Source organism: Seriola lalandi, unplaced genomic scaffold (genome assembly GCF_002814215.2).
Source record: "Seriola lalandi dorsalis isolate HSWRI2012SDOR001 ecotype SW California unplaced genomic scaffold, Sedor1 jcf7180002054464, whole genome shotgun sequence".
NCBI classification, from domain to species: Eukaryota; Metazoa; Chordata; class Actinopteri; order Carangiformes; family Carangidae; genus Seriola; species Seriola lalandi.
The window spans coordinates 410617-432973 of NW_019525017.1; the positions used below are offsets into that span (position 1 = coordinate 410617).

The 22357-nt window shown below is 37.3% G+C and overlaps 1 protein-coding gene across 1 annotated transcript in view; it reads left to right on the forward strand.

Annotated features, from left to right (window-relative positions):
• The window catches only part of LOC111658665 (voltage-gated potassium channel KCNC1-like), a 51465-nt gene extending 31672 nt beyond the window's left edge, over positions 1 to 19793 (forward strand). The window contains exons 5-6 of the mRNA XM_023411246.2: positions 1253 to 1273; positions 7844 to 19793. Of these exons, the coding sequence (XP_023267014.1) occupies positions 1253 to 1273; positions 7844 to 7998 (176 nt within the window). The 3' untranslated portion in view covers positions 7999 to 19793. The remainder of the gene's footprint in view (positions 1 to 1252; positions 1274 to 7843) is intronic.
• The last annotated feature ends 2564 nt before the right edge of the window (positions 19794 to 22357 follow it).

Below are 22357 nucleotides of genomic sequence, written 5' to 3' on the forward strand. Positions count from 1 at the left end.
GGCTCCCTTTCCCCTCTGCCCCATCTTCAAACCCATGCCCTCATTTCCCACCTTCTTTTCCTTATGTGCAACATTGTAACCCCTCCTGCCTTTTTTTTTTTTAATCCCATATGCGTTTTCTTTGTGCTCATGAAAACCTGACACCTTGATCCATTTACTGCTGCAATCTAACCACCACCACTGTCGCCAACCTGCACCTAAACACTCCCTCACACTCCTTCCAAACTTTCAACACCCCCTGTTGACAACAAACTAGAGGCAGCAGCCCTGGCACCCAGCCCAGACTCCCCTCTGACTGAGGATTGGTATAAGATGGAAGGGTCTCTGTTACAGCAGGACCTCAATGCAAACTCCACCTCCTCCTGGATCAAACCATAGACCAGAGGTAACACTGACAAAAGTTAAAAAACAATAACGAAGCCCGTAGCTTAGTCAACTTTTGACCGAAAACATCCAGTAATTCTGATCTGGCTCTCCATGACATAGCATGTTTTGCAGTTGCACAAATTACACTACACCAGCACAGCACCCACTTAAACACACACACAGGCACACACACTATGCATGACTTCAAATGACAGATACACACCACCATTTCCACAGTGTTGTGTCTACATGTTCAATGGAGTTTGAAGTGTCACCTGTGAAGAGTCTTCTCTGTGCCTGAGAGTGTGCTGTCAATTTTGAATATTACATTAAAAGATTGACGCCAGCTGCTGAGCTAAGGTTAGATAGAGCTTAAATCTGAATATTAAGGTTTGGGTGGCAAATGGCATTTTAAGGCTCATTATCTTATTTGTGAGGTATTTTATCCAACAACACTTAACCTCAGCCCAGTATCCTACCTGCATACAAATTTGCTTCATTATAATTTTGTGAACTCAGCGACAATCTCAATAAACAATGTACAAGATGTAAAAAAAGAAAAAAAAAAAAAGATTTTTTGGAAAGAAAATGGGATTGCTCTGTGATATACATCCACAATGAGTAGTGTGCACTAATATGTGTATGTTTGTGTATGTTTGTGTCTGTGTGAGAGCTTCAAACTTGCATTAGAGTCATGAGTGCAAGAGCGAGCGCGTGTGGACGTCCACATGTGCAAATAACACCCGGCAGCTCGAGCGAAAATAACCCAGTTGTCGTGTCCTGTGTCAATAACTAATAAAACACACACTGAAGAAGACTGAACGGGAACAGTGGGTCAACGTTGTTGTCTGATGTGCCTCTGTGTTGTTGTTGTCTCTCTCTTCAGGTTGTGTCATATCACGCGTGTGTATGTGGGCTTTTTCATTCTTACATGTTATACACTGTGTCTCTGTCCTCTCAATGCCGTCTGAGTGTTGTGTTTGTGTTGTCGTGTGTGGCTTAATTTTGTTTTTTTTCCCTTCTACTGTGTTTATTCGTGTCGCTCCCTCCCCCGCGGACCTCAACCTTGGTAAACAAAAGCCTACACTGCAACCCAGAAACCTTTTTTTCCCTAAAAAAACCCCCCAAAAACACAGTCTACCTACATTCCTACAGTATATATAATATGTACATGTACTCATGCACAGGTTAAAGTGACCAACTCTTCAGGAATAGCACCTTCAGTGGCACTTTCTTCTATGCTACAACACATTTCAGGCTCAAAGATGTGCATACTTACATGTACGTATGCCTTATTTCATGTGAAATCATTTGGCCGGCCTTGATAGCTTCACACAGTTGTGACGCTGATTGCAGTATGACAATCATCTTTCCAAGGCCCAAGGTCACTGGGGTCAGGGGAGCCGTCGAGGTCAAGGGATAGTACCTCTTGAGACATGCCACGCTGGAAACAAGCAAACGATTTAAAACTATTATCACTCAATGTCCTACCTCAGCTTTGTAAACAAAGCCTCTTGACTTTTAAACCAGTTATTTCAATGCTGATTTACAAAATACTGTGCTGTGAGCGTGTAATGGATCTGAAATACTATTCCCTAGACCCTGTAACTGTGCTTTCAGTGCCTAGTGTAGTCCAAAGTTCAGGACCTTTTGTATTTCCTCTGTGGAGACCTGGATAGAAATCCAAAGCTGCACTCTGTGACTGAAACACTTACACACTTAACCGACCAGACAGACAGACAGACAGACAAAACACTGTGACAGATTTGATTGAAAAGAGGCTACATGCTGTCTAAGGTAAGCAAGCCTTGAGCTGTCCAAGCCTTTCACTTACAGGTCGCTGCCATTGCTTCAGTTTCAATGGTTCTTATGTATAAACTGCAATTTAAATGCTACAAAAATCCCTCTTTAAAGTAAATCAGGAGTTTATTGAAGAAAATAAGTGCTGGAGTCACTAGGAAGCTGCTTCAGGGTTTGGTTTCTTGCAGGAAAGTTTAGGTTGGGCATCTATAACGGCCCTTGCTCCTTTGTCAGTCTGTATTAATATGTCGAACCTTGTGCACTGGGAATAGAGATTGTACTGGGTGGCTACAGTAAATCTCCAGAGCCTGATTCTCTAGTGTTTTGTAAAGAGGAACATGTGTATACAGCCCTGTGATAGACAAATGACCTGTCCTCACTGTTCCCCACCTTTCACCCAGTGCATGTGTAAATAAACAGTTGGCTACATATAGAAAGTTTTGTATATGGTTAAAAAAATCTGCCATTTACGTGAAGACAAACAGTTCTGAATATCTCCAAATTAGCAAAAATTGAAAACAAATGAAAAAGGAAAATACTTGATTCCTGTTAGTTAATGTCCCTGTTCTCCGCTGATGGCAAGCGTTCTCCTTCTTGCCTTTAAAGAGGGATTCTCGTGCTGTCCGAAACTCATTCTTGTGTGCTTCAGTTGTGATTTCTTTCGTAGATACACGCATAAGATGTATTTGCCGACTTCTTTTATTAGCTTTTCCGTTTCTTCTCTTTGATTGTTGGCCATTTGACTTCTTTACGCACCCAATGCAATATGCATGGCTCACTAAGGTCAAACGGTCAATCACCCCTTTGATTGCCCACTCCCAATCACTCCTCTAGACCTTCTTCAAGGATCTGTCTCGTTGGGTTCTGTCTTTCTTCCTCTGTCTCTGCCCCTCTCCTCTCTCTCAGTTCCTCACTGTACCTGTACAATTGTTTTATTTTTCTTTGTATTTCTTGGGGTCTTTCTTGTGCTTATTTGTGTCCTTTGTTTCTAACATGGTGTGTACATCTTTCATTAAGTATATTGTGGTGTATTATGTCCATAGGATTAAGTTATATTTATTTTTGATTATTATATTTTGCTGTTGCATATGATCTGTTTTTGTTTGTTTTTTTTCTCGATGTTTTTGAGTTTTGTACAACTGTGTTTTGTGTTTGGTGATTTGACTTCTCTGTGTTCTTCCTGTGTTCTCCTATAAGTTTTACCATCACCAGCTATTTGTCCTCTGAGAATTGGACCGATAAAGGACATTTCTAACAAAACGGTGAAATTAACATAAAAATGGCACAAATCTCACTGGTTCAGGACATTCTCAAGGACTTGGAAAAAAAACCTCATTATTCATTACTAACAAATGAAAAATTTTAATGTATATTTGACCTAAGAATAAAGGTAATATCTTTTATTTTTCAACACCCATCACTTTTAAACCGGCAGAATTTCTGCATCGCAATTTAATACAATGTTGAGGCTTAACAAATATCATACATTAAACAGAATATGCATAAATCTATTCATAAACAAGCTGTTATATTTAGCAGGGCGCATTCGCTCTTCAGCCACATTTCATCACACCCTTATTTACCCTATCGTTTATTATTCATAATGATGATATTTATCAGAATAGATTGTTGGTGGAATTATTTTCTAAGACCAGAAGTTTTCTAATATCCACAAGGCATCCGCAAAATTATTCATCACTACTAATTTCTGCTGTAGACAATTTTTACATTACAGTCAGAGGCTCAGTACAATATACCGACTCTAAATTTAACTCTTAAAAGCTTCCTTGTGTAAAATAATAATTTGTGTGAAAATGTGTTTTATGTGGTAACACTTGTCAGTGTCCTCCTGTATGTCATTGTTCTCTTTTAGTCGGAAGTCATCTGTAAATCGTCTTCTACATTGTCATGCATGTTGTAACGTGTGTAGCAGTACCACTGTGTTTGTTACTGTGTTGCCTCATCTCAACACTCTGCAGATATTCTTTTGTCTGAGCCAGATTTTTACCTTGCAATAGGAATAATACATGATATGTATATATGTACAGCATGTATGTATGCGCATATTATAAATATTTATGTTAAAGTATGACAAGTATACAAAATATTGAATGGGATCACGCTTTAATGATGACAGCTGATGCATATATGTCTGTATGACCTACATGCAGGTAACAAGAGGAAGCAGGATACAGTTCCTGTCATTTAGTTTCCCCAAAAGTATGTACTGTATGGACACATTGTGGCTTCAGTAATGGTCATGAAGAGATCAATACATCTAATTATGGGTAACAGGAGATCAACCATATCTTTAACAGGCAATTGATCCCATGTAGGAATGATACAGTGTGTAGCCGTGCTAAGAATAGCATCTGAAGCGTCAGCAATTCTTGTGTATCCATAGCAAGCGCACGCTCATGAAGTCAAGAGGTCAAGTAGCTCTCTGCCTCCTACATACATACAGTACATACAGTACATACAAGAATGATTAAGTCTATTCTTTTGGTTCAGTCTGTTCAGCGTTACATGATTATTTCCTTGGTAAACAGTCTGCTCAGAATATTTGCAGTTTTCCTCTCTCTGTCCCTCTGTGTCTTCCCTCTACACAACCTCCTCCTTCTGTGATTAACACTCATTCTCCATCCCATCCCCAGGCCGCCACTGCAGTGCAAGTGTAACTAAAGTCTGACTGTAGGTAGGTACGTACTCCCTCCATAGTGTAAATTAAGTGTGACTTTGGGCAGGAATTATGTCATCACTGAATACAGTGACAGCCAGACTCAGCGTTTCCCCTGACAGACGATCCCAAAGCACAAAGCCCCCGTTGATATTGTTGTAAATACAGTAGTTAGCATAGAGAGGAGCTAGCTAGCAGACCGTGACAGACTGCAGTGGCTGAGACATGATTACTTTTACAGTATGAGTATCTTTATCGTCATTTCTGAAAAAAAAAACGTTCCTTGTGTTGAATTTCACCAAGCAATGCTTCGAAACCAAACCATTACTTGTTACGTTATATACCATCACACTATTTATATCTAAAACACCATCAGAACCGCGTTCCTTCCTGGTCCACATTATTCTTCATCAGTTTCACCTTCATCTAATCAAAAGATGGGAATTCATTTTTTCTCCTCCATATTTTACTCATGTCCCACTTGACAAGTGTTTCAAACCCTCTAATTCCAGACTTGAAATGGGCAAATAAAGGACATTTATTCACAGCAACAGAGCCAACATTAAAGCCTTTTACTAGTTTAGTTCGGTTGAAGATCCTAATGTATGTAAAACCTAGTGTCCTCTGTTTCCTTTTATCACATGAGCAGTGTGTTATGCTCTATTTTCCCTTTCTTTCTTTCTCTCTCTACTGTGCATGCTGCATGCTGATTTTCGCTTAGCACCGCGAATAGATCCAAAGGAATTCCTCAGTAGAATCAAAACCCTCGAAGCTTCATATACGGGCTTCTCCACCTTGTTCTTGTCAACTCCCATACTGCGTACTTCAAATCTTTTGAGCATTCGTCACCGTTGATCAAAGGTAGCACACAAGTAAAGCAGTTGCCTAATATTTAACCTAAACCTGTAGCATAAAATCAGCTGACTGGGACATTACTATAACAGCTGAATTATTATACAAGTAAATGCTACTACACAGTAAATCAGTTGTCTCTCGTTTTATTTAGATTATTTTATTCTGTGTAAAATGTCAGTTTAACTTCTTTAAATGGCAGAAACAACATTATCACTGTTAAAGCTCTCTATTTCATAAAAGCTTCTTAACTCTAAAACCATTGAATGGAACAATTCAGCTACTTATTCAACATTAGGTCAGACGAAGGGTTTATCACATCATGATCACTTTAGAGTTATAATATAATATAATAGCCACTTTTTGTTTTAGGAGATTTTTTTTTCCGTCTGCAACAAAAACAGGTTGGGTTGTTGAACTCATCCCTCCTGTTGTCGCCCGTCAGCCCTGATTCAGCAAACATCACAAATGCGGCTGCCATTTTGATGCAACCTGACAGTTTGTCTCGATACATTTGGGTGGTATGAACAAAATACTTTTGGAATTGAACTTGAGAATGAAGCGGCACCGCGGATTGGCCGGACAGCTTCTCAGCAATCTTTGTGTGACACGCAGCCTTGAGAAACCCAGTGAAAAGGCGTCATCAATATTTTACAGAGTTGCCGTCCGACTAATGTGCCTGAGCTAGTCAGAATAAAAAAAGAACTTTTATTTATGGTTGGCTCAAGTGATGCGTAATCTAGAGTGGTGGGGTTGGCCACTGTGCACCACAATATTGCTGTGTATTTCCATTTCAGCAGGAAGGCACAAAGGGTGTCATACTGCACCAATGGGTGTTCTTTGTTGTCTGACTGTGGCCTTGTGATGGTTGGAGTTTTACACGACTAAACACTGTAACTACAATTTAATCACAAACTCTGTGAGCATTGCAGATTACATTCAAATCAAATTTTAGCTAGTAGAACATATCCCTAATAATAAACAGTTCAACTCCATCCATTATGGGTCCGTTGGCCATTGTTAGGGCAGGTTAACTGCCACCTACCAATGGTGTTTTTCACTTCACCTGATGCAACAACACTCCGTCAGCACAGCACTACCTTCTCTGTGGCTGCTTCCAAACAGTACAGGGGGAATTCGATGTCTGCATGCTGCGTTCCACACCTGAAACACAGTGGGAAAGGACACATAGGCCAATCTGTTATTTCTTAGATGAATTGGGTTACTGTAAACGTACCTGCAGCGGTGCGAGCGCCATGCAAACTACTTCACAGTCACTTGCACATCTTGGTCGGTTAAATTCCGCCCTCTTACCGTGTGTCATTTCCCACTGCAAACAAAATGTGAACTGATCTCCACAACAGGATGCGATTACCGGGGGGACAGGAAGTGTTTCTAACTGTTGCAGGGAGGACATTTTTTCGTGTTGGCCATTTGAAGTTTACAGGAGCAAAAAGCAAATATTAAACTGGCTGTTTATGAAGTGTAATGCAAGGCAACTAATTATTCTAACATACCTTCATTAGTGGCATGTCTCTAAGCTCTTTCACCTAAAACTTCATGTGGCCAACTCTTACACTGTATCGGTGATATCTGAGTATTTGCTACTGTGTGTTTGTGTTAAACTGTGCAGTTTTGGCTGAATAGTTGTCTAAAACACCCGAACATTGCACATTGCGCTTTATATAATAAAATGTCTGGTGCTTTATTCAATGGGCCTACTATAGGTGTTATATTTCTTAATATCTAAGAATCTTTTGCTTTTCTGTTTTGAAAAAAAAAAGACATATCATAACTCGCATTTTCTTGTTTTGTCTTGTCTTGTCTGTCTTGTCTGTGTCTGTCCTCGTCTGTCCTTTATATGTCTTTATGATTTCATAACATTTTCAATTTCTGATTCTTAATTTGCACTCTCTTTACTTTTGTGCATCTTTTCATTTTGATTTCTTCTGATGACATCTTAAACCTCATGTTCATGTTTCAATCCTGTGTAACCTTCATAACACACCACCTGGATGTGGAAAATTTGTCATAACATGCACAAACATTTTATTTCTTTTTTTATTATTTGCTTATGATATCAAAACAATTATACATATTATAATCTAATGTATCGATCGATGGTTAAATTTAATTTTTTTTTTAAAGCAACGGGCTACGAGAAATCTCGCAGTCTCAATAACATATCGGGAATGGCTGGGTCATCCCTGCGGCTTGCTCCTATCACTAGCCCCCCCTTTGAAACTTATGAGGCCCCAGGACCACTGCGCCGCTGTCGTTCCCCCATCCCCTCCATTTTGTAGCAGAAAGGATGGTTATGATTGGATGATAAAGAGATGCATTGGATTAGCCGTGGACTGATCGCATTGTAGTCTCCATTTGGATCGTACACCGTGCAAAAGCAATAGCAATAACATAAAATGAACTTGAATGTAGAAAGACTGACCTCTTGTCTTGTGAATCCAATGGTTTATGATGCATGCATCAGGTTAGCTGATGGGGTCAAATATAAATTTTAGTTTTAAAGATACACTTATTTTAAATTATTAGAAGAAATATAAAAAAAATATTTGAATTGGTTAGTAAATAAAATAGTGTCAGAGGTTAAAAAATAAAAAAAACTATGAAAACGTGCACTGTTACATTTGAATACTAAGTGTGTAGATGGATATCCATTTTTGTGTGATCTGGACCAAACAAATCTGAGCTCACAACACTGTCCAGAGAAATGATCATGAAACAAGATGCTTCAGTTCATTTAGCCAAAGACAAAAATGCATTTATAGATTAGATTGATGTTGAATAGGTTTCTACTTTCTGTCTTTTGTGAATATTATTGTATGTACAGTGTAGATATATCATTTTGGTAATTCTCTCTCTCAAAAAAAAACAAAAAAAAAAACAGAGTCGGCCTCTATAAGTCTCACTATTATCACCTAATTAAAGTTATTGTGACATAATTGAACACAATGTCAAAAGAAAAGAAAAACCTTAGATTTAATTGAAAAGAATACAAGTATTGTACCATAAGAGTCATCTCAATTGTGCAGCCTAACATCACTTTTGAAAATTGTAGTTTGTTTTATTACATTGCTGTTAGGATCCCATATAAGTAATTGTTCCCTCAAAGTGTGCAGTTAAAGGTCTATTCAATCATATAATTTGTCTGTATATTCATCATCATAATGTTAAATCCAATTATAACAATCATAGAAAAAAAAAAAAGTCAACCAATGAAAAACAAGCTGATTTTCTTACACCATCCATGCTTGTTTGTTTTTTGTCTACATGCTTTAGACAAGATAGCTTGCTAATATGCATTGCTGGTTGTTAGCAACACCAAATGACCTACTGTCATGATACTGGAGCTTCACACTAGTACATCGACCTCATCAACCAAGTTGATTCTGTATTCATGGCAGCAGATGGCCAAAGTAAAGTACTAGTTGTAGTGTGTTTTTAGCTTATGAAACTGGAGGAAATTATTTCCTTGGTTGTTAATATTATAAGGGCAGCTCAAGACCTCATGAGAAGGACTGTGTTTTGTTTCCCAAGCAGGAGCACAATTTAGCTATCAGATCTTCCCTTCACATTTTCTATTTGATGATAATAAATGACTGAGTGGACCTGAGTGAAATGCTAATGAGGACAGTCATGTAAATGTAATAATGTACGTGCAGGCCTACAAGTTTTCAGAGAAACCTAAATGCGATGTATTTAGAAAATGACTTAAAAGTAACAAAAATAAACTAAATACATCCTATAAAGTCAAATATGGAGGACTACAAAATTATTTATATAATTAAAACAAGTACAAGCACTTTACTAACAATCACAGTTAATTTACAAATCTTTAAATCTTGCATCTTGGCAAAAGACACGAATCAGCTGAACGTGAGACCACCCTATTAAATACGTCTTTAAAAAACAATGTTCAGCTTTTCTAAATATGTGTTTTGCTTCTTTTTCCACCTTCAATTTGTGTTTTGTAAAATATATTTTTCCATAATTTTTTGTTTTGGTTTAAATGTTTATCTAAAACAGTTTTTATATATTTATATATATATATATATATATATATATATATATATATATATATATATACAAATACAGATTAAAATGATGAAATGCAGGCTGTTGGTAAATCTATGAAAAATATGACAGGGGTTACAACAGGATTTCTTCCTCAATAATTTATGATTATCAATCTGTAGTTCATTTATAGCTTTCATGTTTGTAACTGAGGGCCTTCCTCAACTTGCCATCCTCATGATAGATCTTATGTTAAAAGTTAAGCAAAAAAGATTTTAAAGATAATGACATTCACATATGCAATAAACATGCAATATTACTTTAATGCTGGAAAACATGCTGTGCACATACATATGTAAATATGCAGATCTATTTTTAATTCTAAAAATGCACAGACTTAGTAGGCAGTTTACGTATGATCTTTCATTTAGCTGTTCCAGATCTAAGTGTCCAAAAGTATAATGATGACATGAGCCATTTGTCTTGTTTTCTTTCAAGTCAGCCTGGTCTAATTGGTCCTTAAGAGTTTTTGATGTTGTGGCTGCCATTGCTTTGGTTGTCTCAGTTTTGTAATATTATATTTTCTTCACTTGTACTGGTAATGTGTATTTCATTGTAAGGAATGACTTTTCTGTACCACTGATTGTCTCAAATAACATTTGTCAAAAAAGTTGTTTAACAGACAGAAATGTAATAAGACTGAAATGATGAGGAAAAACTGTAAGTGCTTTAGAACCAACACTTATTTGCAGGTGTAAAGGGAGAGCATTTCTAGAAAGTCAGGTCCTGGTATTCTTACTGTCATAATTTATGGTCCTGATTGCTGTTTTGTCTAAAAATCGATGTGCTTCCAGACCCCTAAACTTTCAGGACTTAGATATGCAGTGTTATGACTGAAGATGAAAGCTATCTTCTGAATTTTTGCTTGAATTTGTTGTCGAAAGGTTTGTAAAAGTTGTAGTGTCTCATTCAGGATAGATCATGCAGTCACTGCAAGAAGTAATGCTTGCCTGGCTTCATCTGATACGGGTTTTTGAAGGTCATCGCACATATTTTCAAACCGAAGTTATTAGTAGTCGTGCTTATACGCAATATTGTACATTTCACCATTATGATGTCAGAAAATTACAATAATTTAGTGAAGCAGCATGCAGAACTTTGTTCCTCCAGTGACAGCAGCTCCTTAATGTATAATGTCCACCTGAACTTGTACAGTTAAAAGACAGGAAAACTCTGGGATAGTACCTTTTTAAATTGATTTAACTTGCAGAAAAACCTTTTATGAGCACGTAATGAGTAAAGATTGATTGGCCTGGGTTCAATCCACAAAGCTAATCTTAGTCCAAATCAGCAAACCTGAATTTTGGCCTGTAATTTTTGCTAGCATCACTTCTCACAGTGCACAAAAACTCATTAAACCTTTTAAGCGCACATACATACTGTATAATCTTAGAATGACTCCACAATGTGGATGTTACAGTTTGCAGATACTCTGAATTATTCTATTATGCCACTTTATTTGGAGTGTACATTTTCTGTTACAGTCAACGAAAATGTCCATCCATCCTATGTATCTGCAGTGTGATGTTTTTCTTTAAAGCTCCAATCGACTGACAGCGGGTGAGAGGAATAACATAACCTTACACTGCACCGCTTGAATTTGAACATGTATGATTATAGAAGTACTGTATTTCCTCATATTTGCTTTGTATTGTATGCAAATGGATCTGAAGAATGTCAACTGTGGTTCTGTTGAGTTTAAAGAGTCATATCCCATAGCTGTGGCCAATGCAAATCACCTAGGAGATTCTGAAGTAGACATTGCTTAAGTACACAAAACAGGCAGATGTTGTAAGTGCCTCTATGAGGCCCCTTTAGGCTCTGATGTCAGATTAGGAGTTCATGCAAACTAGCTAGATTTAACTAGCTAAACCTTCGAAGCAATGCTTAATAGATGAGTGGTTATTATTGAATATGTACATATCTGTATCTACACATGTGAATACATTAAAGTCATATGAAATTAATATATCTATGTATACTTTGAGAGTGTGGGCAGGAGGTTTCATAACAGCGGATTCTGACAGAGTTCAATAATTTGTCATTAGCAAGGTCTACGGTTTTATCCTGCAGGTTTCTCAGCGAAGTGCCAAACTAATCTAACTACACCACTAATTCCTAACTACACCGCTCGACATGTGACAGAACCTGGTCTTCTGGTTATATACATATTACGTCTGCATTTCAAAAATACCATTATTAATTCAGCTATAATGACAGTTTACAGGGAAATTCGTTCTCGGTTGTTTGTTTGGACAAGAACTGGTCCTACATGGGGCAAATGCACTGTACGGTAAATGTAAATATTGCAGTGGTTGTTGTCAATGTATCCTGAAAGGCAGTGTATGGTATTATACAGTAGATGCTCATGGATTTGGTAAGCAGAGGAATATAAAATGTACTGTACTGTGTGTCTGTTGCTATGGTGCATAATGTGGTTTTGCATTAAGAGGACGGTCAACCTAGCTTGTTATATCCACTAAATGAGTGCTACATAGCCTAATGTAATGCAAAATGCGCAGATTAAAGTTGAATTGGCACCAGGGACCTGATGTGTTAATAATGTGCACACTGAAAAAGTGCATGTGCCACCTTCCACAAAAAATGGCATTTATAAACACTTGCTGGTAGAATAACGGTACCTCAAGACAAGCTTATGAGTGTAATATAGCAATATGACAAAAACAGCAGCGATGCCAAAGAGACATTTATTTGGAGTGTTGGTCTTTTAAGGACACCAGAAGTCTGAGAAGAATAAGAGTATCTTATTAACATTAATAGATCTTGTTAACATCCTTTTTACAGGACAGAGTTTTATTCTTTTGGTACTACGCATATTTTTAGCTCTATCATATGGTAATTTGGGAATAAGAACAATGTGCACAAGGTAAATTGGCGGAAATAATGTAACTTTGACCTGCATCAGTGAATAAGCTGTTATGATTTATAATACCAGTGCTGGGTGTAACAAACACAAAGGCTGCTTTGGCACTGTTTCAGGACGGCACTGGTGCCAGAACAAATAAAGACAAAGACAGAAAAGTCTGGTTTGTATCCAAACAAACGGTAGTGTGTTGTTATACTATAATGGATAATGTCTTTAGACTTGTATGCATGTACACTATTTGTGAAAAATTTAACACAGAAGAAGACATATTTAGGAATTTATAAATCTGACTCTAAGATTGCTTTAACTTGATTTCGTGCAGACACATTTGGGAAATTACCTCAGATTTATGCATCTGGCACCAGGAGAAGGTCCTGCTTACATAATCAAAATACTATTTTGATACAATTATAGAGTCTATGGTTAATGGGTGAGCAACCATGGTGGTTTAGATTAATAGGTGCTGATTCTTCCTCATGATGAAAGCCGCCTTAATTCTTCACTAAATCCTTCACATTTACTGAGCAACTGGCCTTTAACTGTGTCTCGCTTTTCTCTGGAGAAAAACTACAACTATACAGTGGAAATTGACAGAAGAAGAGGGTGAAACGAAGAGCAGACGGGAAGAGCCGATGTGGCTGCTCATAAGAGATGATGTTTGTATTGTGGGTTGATGTGTGCTGGTGAGACCAGAACAGAAGTGTTTAATCTCCCAGTAAATAATGCATGATGCCGGCACATGTGATTCAAAAGCTGTTTGCTGTAACTGTGGGCAAAGACTTCAAAATACTCCACTCTTGTTGTCAAACATTTTCTTGAATTTGCACCTGTGCCTGCGTGATGTATAGCTTAAGTTGGGGGTTAAACTTCCTGAAATGGTGTCAGCCAAGTTTGTAAATCCACTAAGTACAATAATCTCTTTTGTAAATGTAAAAAAAACGTCCATGAATAGCAGTGCGTATGTTTGTATGTGTCCATCTGTCAAAAAATGTGTTTTTCCATGAAGTGTACATATCATTCAAATGAAAATGTTTTCATACACGTACATATGCAAGCACGCACACACACATACACACACACACACACACACACACACACACACACACACACACACATATTAGTGAGTAATCGTCATCTCCCTATCACCTTACTTTGTTAGCTTTGAAATGCTCTGTACATGATTCACTCCTCTGTAAAGGTGATGGCTATATTTGTTGAGAGTTGGCAGAGTGGAGAGCATGGTGCTGGTCAGCTGGCTGGCAGCTTGTTTCATTCAGTCTGTTGTTTCTTTTTCTAATATTGTCAGCCACACGTTTTAATGTCGCCATTTCCTATGTGCTAACGTTGTGTGTGTATGTCGGAGATAGACATGTTTTTTGTAGCTGTACTAGAGTTGTCATCACAGTTTAAATTTATGCACTTCATTCTGACATGCACAGTTAACCAGCAGTTTACAGGTAATGGTAATCCCTGATTACTTCCCTATTGTACATAATGTCAGTAACACTATGAAACTGTGTTATGGAAATCCATGCAATTGGCAAATTTCAAATATGAGAACAAGAAAAATCATAAATTTATGACCAAGATTGCTTTATATTAGTCGAGCACTTCTATAAACCAATCTAAATACATGTGCTTACTCGTAATGTTACAAGTTTAGTTAAGTTTCAATTTCACTGAACATATGAACATTTTTTTTTTTTTTTTACAAATAATGTCTGTTCTCTGTGAACTTAATATTAATGGCTTTCTGTTCTTGTCTTCACAGTGTTAAGTTTCTAGCATTCGCCCTCTCTCTAATGAGGAGTCAGTAACCGGTAAACACAAATTTGCGGCGGGAGCCACGTAAGCGACAGGTGTGACACGGATGGACAGTTTAAAGGAGATCTTTGGGGTGACAAGAGAGAGACCAGAGGTTAATCATGAATTAAAAAATCATATGGTCTGCTCCTCACGTTGTTACCAAAGCAGCCTCTTGGAACTCCGACCATACTTTTGACAACTTGTCTGACTGACCTTTTTTCTTTTTCTTTTTTTTTTCCTCGTTTTTCGGCAAACTGACTGAGCATTGCACTGACACACTTTGGGAGAGAAAAGGACTCCTGATTACACATTCCAGATGACATCTCTATGACAACACTATACTCGCCATCTTGTATGATGACCAACTCAGTACCATCTACAGTGCTGAACAACTGCGCAACTTCACGTTTCTGAGAAAAAAACAAACAAACAAACAAAAAAAAAAAGAAATACCAACACTTGTCTTCACAAAGGACTGAATGAACAATGTAGCATCTCTGCTAACATATTGTAGCATTTGTTGGCCGGGAAATAACTTGACTTAATCCATCAACAGTTTGAAGAGAGAGGAATTTATGCATACAAGGGATCTTTTAGATGTCATTCTCCTCTTGGGTTCCTTTCCAGTGAAGAAGAAAAAATATATATAGAAAGTACATGAGAGACAAAGGATTGGTCTTAATCATTAACACTTGACATTCCAAAAAAAAAAAGAAAAAAATCGATGCACTAAATACAAGCAGTGCACAAATGCACAGTATCTAACAGCACCCATACTGCAGTCTTTCATTCAAGTTTAGCACTTGTATAGCATGTTTGCCACTGAACCTATGTCTTCCATTCACTTCTATCCGGCTTAAACACTGCCCTCCTCACAAATACTGAGATAATCAGAAACAACAACAACATATGAAGCACATGTAGCATCAGCTCAAACAGATCATGTCTGGCACATACTGTACATTTAGACCCACCTAAAACATTCCCCATAAGAAAATGGTGGAGAAAAAAAAAAGACTTATCTTTATCTCTCATGTACTGCCATGGGCTCGCCCCAGAATCCGTGTGGGATACCAAAGGTCCTGTAGCATGCACTTGCTGAATGACCTTCTGTAATGTATTGTAGATTAGGAGAAATATTCCATTCAGGATGAGGTTTGTACTCGCCCTCATACTGGCCATTGTCTCTGTTTGGTACAAAGTCATTCCTCTAAAAGAACTTATGTCCTTTAACTGCCACTAGCATCCCATTCCTATCTGCACATTTAAATGTTACAAGTATTTTTCCCATGTCTGACTGAGACAGTGCTCAGTCTCGAGGAGCAAAAAGACTGACTCAAGGAGACAGAAATCCTAGAGACAACTGTCAGTCTGTCTTCTATATCAGAGGATATTGGCTGGCCTAAATGGCAACGAAAAGGACACCACTATCACAAAGGCACTTTTTACGTCACACACATAACTGTTCATTAGCTGGAAATTATGTGCTATCATTTTTAAAAGGGACCAATCAGATAAATGTTCCCCAGTAACACAAAGGCCGACACTGCCAATTAGGCACAAGAATTCCCAGACGCATACTGCCCCATCTCTCTCTTGTCCCTCTTGCTGCCAACGACTGCTGCAATGGCAAGTCGATGTCAAAATAAGGATGGCCCATCAGTGGAGCCCTTAGGCAAAGGGGAAAATGAGAAGAAATGGACCAAGAGTAGAGCAAAGTGTGGAAGTGTACAAAGAGATCAAATCTATATTTTGATAAACAAATCAACTATCCATGGCTTCGGAGAAAGTTTCTGGGAAGAAAAGGTCCAGAATGGAAGAAAGAAAAAAAAAAAATATCAGATGCAAATGTGAATAGAAAATTTGGCATCATGAAATGGAGTCAAAGTCGTGGAAAAAGAGATCGGAAGCGAATGTTTTGTCACGAGAGGTGGGCGAACGCGTTTTCCCCACACGCAGCGGGAAAATGTTTTTGGAAAGACAGTGAGCGATGACAGACTCTTGCCTGTAAAGACATGGGGATGACAAAGGATGGACGCTGAGATAAACAAATGAAAAAAAAAAAAAAGATAATGCATTTTTGTAACTTTGTTTACCAGCATGACTACTTTGCATGACTGTCTTTTCTGCGAGCCCTTAGTTGAAGACAAGGGTGCTAGAGATACAAAAAAAAGTATATATAAAATGAATTAAAAAAATGTTATATGCAATTAATGTTTTAAAAAAGATTATAATGAAAGAGAAGAGCTATATTTTGTTTTGAAAAGTAAAAAAAATGTGAATATTGAAACATGTATGTTTGCAAAGTACACCCTGAACTATGTTTTGTTCGATGAAATCTCTCTGCTACTACTGCCCTACATTCCTCATTCCAGTCTTTTCAATGGTTTTACTTTGTAACGCGTTGTTGAGCAGTATATTTTCTAACCATTCTATCAACAGCGATCATTCAAGACTTTGCCAAACTATAGCATTTGTGCAAAAGAACGCAACAATTCACAAAGTTCTTTCTTTTCTTTTTTTTCTTTCCTTCCTTGAATCATTTGCACAACTTAACGTAGCAGCAGCAGCAACAGCAGCAGTTCTAAAACAACAGCTCACCATACCACAACTTTGACTGCTTGATTAGTACTCATAGTTTGCTTTTTTTTTTTCTTTGGCAATAATACAAGAGTTGTCACGTGATTGTAGCAGGGCACACGGAGACCCTCAAGAGTATCTTCAATTCCTCAGTGTTAGAAGAGATTCGTAAAGGCCTTGGATGTCCCATGGCAGGATTTTGCTGGGATGGGCAGTTCTGTTCCACTTGTCCTAAGTAGAGAAATGGGAGTACAAGCGCAGGTTATCCAATAAAGACCAATAACAGACTATGAGAGATACTATACCACATTGGCGAAGAGTCGAGAGAGATTTCAGGTTTGCATGGAACCAACTGCCATTCCAAAGTTTGTGTGTGGTTTAAAGGACTCAGGTGTGTCGATGGTGTGTGTGGATGTAGGTGTTTTGCTATTTCCTTTCTAACATAATAAATTCTAGTATATAGACAACGATAATGTGAACACCTCACAGTGATGTGTAAAAAAACGCATGCATTATGACTTGATAATCTCTCGAGGGGGGAACAGAGTCTTAACATATCCCCTTAGCCTCCTATCATTGTTTGTCATGAATCCAGTCCTGATAACTATGAACACTGTGCCGTGTCGTAGAACAGAAACGTCTTCCTCCCAGAGGCAACTGAAAACTACTCACACTCACAGTGTCAGCATGAGTGTGTAAGGTAGCCTGTCTTCGTTTTTTTTTTTTTTTTTTTTTAGATGGTCAGGTCTTTGCATCCATCAATACCCATGGAGTTACCGTCATCCAGCTGGCTAGTTGGCAGCTCATTATAGCACACAACACATTCATGTGAGCACCAATCAAAGAGACCCAGAGCTTCCAAAATGATGTCAGTGAGGTACTTTTAAGTGTTGCAAGAAAAAAAAAAAAAGAAAAAGATGAGCGACACCAGTGTCCACCGAGGGGAGATTGATGTTTAAAAAAAAAAAGAGAGAAAAAAAAAGTCTTGCTTAAAAAAAAAAACAACAAAAAAAACCCATCTCATTGTTGAGTGCTCTCCAAGCACCTCACCCTTGGTTTGGAATTCCAAGTGAGTTTCAGGCCCTGCTGGTTCAGGGCTCAGCTCAGGCAGCTGAATGGTCCGCCGTCCATTCTTGGTACATTGCAGTTGGAGGCTCACCAGTATATGAGACTCAATGGTGTGATGTAGACTACAGAGACTATTCGAGAATTCTGTTGAGTCTGTGTTGGTTTTACAGGGTCTAGAACTTACTTTTGTCTATTTGCAAAAACGTTCCATGGGATTTTGTTTATCTTTTTAAAACTCCCGATTTCAGTTCCCATTTTGGAAGGCATTAAGCAACTATGGCTTTGATGGTCACAAAGATGTTTATGAATATTTCAGAGGTAAACTTCTAGCAATGGGGTGCACACTTGCAAAAACTTTGTGCTTCACCCAGCTGTTTGTGTTTTTACAGCCATGTACTGTCTTTTTTTTTTTCTTCCTGTATCATTGTTAATTTAGCCATTTCTTCATTCTCTACATTGTGACTGCTCTGCCAATGCCAGGCTGAAAAAGATGTCTTTCCTTTTCTATTGCATAATACTGCCATTTGATTTAGTCATGTTGAACAGAATGAGTTACAATGTTGAGAGTGCTAAGTCTGTTTTACTTTCTAAACTTTGCAATCTGTTACAAAATGTTAAGAGATTTCCTGTGTAACACTCACATAACCAAAATAACAAAAATGCTTTACATGGTAAGTAGATGCCACTGTTAACCTAACAGCTACTATGTGTAATGACAATATTATGACATGTCCTCTCCAGGTGTTTGGAAGGTGTTATGTGGTCCTTGGATGACACATGCTTAAATTATATCCTATGTATTTTCTTTATGTGCCTGTTTCTGTTTAATATGTTTTTGTTTGTTTAATTGAGGACACAGTATGCAATCTGCACCACGAATGCCACTGATCGACACTTACTGTATGCTCCCTGAGACACAGATGTTCTGTCATCAGTCCAGATGATTGCAACCACATGTATAGTGGCTTTATGGCTCTCCATAGAGTGACTTAGCAATCACACTAATCAAAAAATATTTTATTTTACAAAGTGATAAGACCAGAGTTGTTTTAGAGGAAATGTTATCATGCTGAATAGATTTTTCTAATAGAGTTAATATCTTATTTTAATTAGAAATAATGTGATATACACCACAAAAGTCATACCGATATACTTACATCTAATATTACAGACTAACATCATGCATTCACGTAAGCATTCCAAAGATAAAAGATGTGTGTTCATTTTACATGCCATCAAATTGTATAAAACAGACTTAGGTACTAGTCCATTGTACTGCGGTCTTAGTAGGAGAGTGAATGGGGAGAAGAGGTGGTCACTGGAGCATCTGGTTGTGACTTATGCCGGATTTTATTTTTGAAATGTTGGAACACAAAGAACAACTCATCAAGAACTGTATAAAGTATATTTCAATGGAATGTTCATGATCTATCTTTTTATATTTTGAAGAAAAAAATAGAAACATATCAATAAAGTGTCATAATTGAACATATTTCTACTATTGAGACTTAAAATGTATGAATGTCAATGCGATCTAATGTGAACCAATCTCCATAGCAGCTTGAATGAATAACTGATTAACAGTCATGAGATGCTTTTTCAGAAACATTAAAATTGCTTAAAATCATTGAAATGAACTCAAAATAAATTAAAAGGTGACATCAATGGTGTGTCAGTTTGTTTCAGATTTAAAGCTGATGAAATGTGTGCTCCTGTGCAAACTGACTGATACTATCCTGTACACTGACTGTCACAGTTAACGCGATTCATCAGCCTGTCAGGAACAAGATACCACAATATACTGATTGATATAATCTGATTTGAAGAGAGGACAAAATGAAAATCAAATAGTCTTCCAAGAAACTGAAGGATGACACATTAAATTTGTATCTGGAAGTTTTAGGACATAGCGTGTTTAGATGGCAGCACTTCCAAGAAGGTCCAACTTTTAAGTTTCTCTTTCAGCCAGAGACCGCTGCATTAAACCATTTTGAGTTTCTAAAATAAACACTTGTCACATAATGGCAATCTATAATTTTGAGGTCATCTGTAACTGTGTCATGATATTTGAGAATGATGAGATAATGTAAGTGCGGTTTCCCTTGCATAATATCAAATAACTGTAACTGTAACTTCTAATATGCAAGAAACCGAACACCAACATGAAATATTTTTTTAACGGAACTGATACAGAATAATTCTGTTCTTGGACACAAGAAGAAAACAGGATGGACAAACTGAAAACAAAAATTTTCACTGTAATTTTGAAATCACTAAGTCAGACTTAGAAAAGCAGCTACACAGTTATTAATTAGAATACCAATAAACCATTGAGGTATAACAAACTACTGGAAAAGTGGACAAATGCAATGCTTCTGAATATAGTATAATTTAGCACATAGTAAATATAGTATAATAAATATTCTTTTTTGAAAATACTCATATCCACGATGAAGGCACTAAACCATATGCTGGTATAAGGACCACATGGCAACAAATATGGTCTGATGAGTCACCTATTTTCTGCTCATGGATATCCACTGTCTGTTTCAAACATTGGCTCTGTGGTGTTGCATCTGTGGTGGTATCTGTTATCACAAACCCTCATGAATGCCCTGCATAGCTGCATGAAAACTAAAGAATTTAAAGCCATTTTACAACTAGAAGCTCTTTCACAGCTAAGAACAACTAAATATGACAAAATTATCATTTTGCGTGTGATTGTCACATCCTTTAAACACAAAAAACTAGAGGAATTCCTTACTGCATTCAGTTCATTCTTAATATTCATACAGTTTTATTTTGTATGTTAAAGTAGCAGCGAGGTGAGCAGTGTATTTTGTCTTTGGCTGAAGGCAAGTATGAGGAAATGTCGGCAGAGGCCTCTCTCTAAGTTTTTTTTTTCTTTTTTGTACCAAAACATTACCTCCCTCTGGTGGGTATACAGAGTAGTGTCTGCTTCATTTGGTTCAGATAGTTAAAGACCTATAATAACAGGAAACCTTACTGGTTGGTGAATTACTGATTTAGACTTTAATTTTTTTTAATTTTTTTGTGTTTGCTTGTTCTTATTTGTGTCAACCACAAACTCAAAATTAACTGAAAATATGGATGCACTAGCCTACAAAAAAATTATTATCATTATTATTATTATCATTATAATAATAATAATTATTATTATTATAAGAAAGAAAGTGTCATGCAGTGCGACACAGCTCTATGATTCAATTTCACATTTTACGTATTTTACATTTTAGCTGTCACTGACAGCTTGAATCATTTTATTTTTACAGTATTTCAACAGAAAACATTTGTGTTTGCCAACAGATTATCCCTTTGGGGTTCTGATTAATGTGTTTGCCAAAAATTATATACACAAAATAAGAGATATCTATGCTATTTTATCAATTTGCAGTAAGTATTTTAGTTTGTCCCTTTGTATGGTAGCAGACACCATGATTTTACAGCTATCTACATCCTAATATTCAGTCCTCTAAGGTTCAGGTGGTGACTGTTTTCCCTGCTGAAGCATGTTGTGTGACACACAGCTATCCCATGGGGGTGAGCAACAGATTGAGAGACTGTCAGGGGCTGATCATGATTTGGAAGCAATGGTGAAGAGGAGGCAGATAAGGGTCCAATTATTTTTTAATTCAAAGCATCATTATCCTTGAAATGAGGGGGGAAATATGAGAACGCTAAATAAAACTAGCATGTGGTAAATAAGCAAGCAAAGCAGGAAAAGCACAGGTGTATTTAAAAATTAATCATGGCTGCATTCCACTTACCGCATGTGCTGAATGATTGAATGGCTTACTGGGACACTTAATGGAACTCAGCCACCTTTAATGTTATCAATTACATATATTAAGACAAGTCAACATATCTGCAGGGAAAAAGGTCTAAGGCAAAAACAAATCTTATTTTATACGTCTCTACAACAGCCTCTACTATTCTACTTTTACTAGGCCTACTGTTTGACCCTATTTCATTTAGTGTTACATCTGCTTAGCCTGCTCTATGCCAATGCTAACATTACAGGTAGGCTATAACAATTAAGCTACAACTGCCAAAAGTTTTAGCACATAAACAATAATTACGTGACAACAAAACATGCACAACACAGCAATGTATGCTTTATTTCAACAAGTAACACAAATTTACAGACATAAGTACATGGACTGAAGGATGGCACATTAGCCTAAATGTTTATGTTAAATGCTAATGTA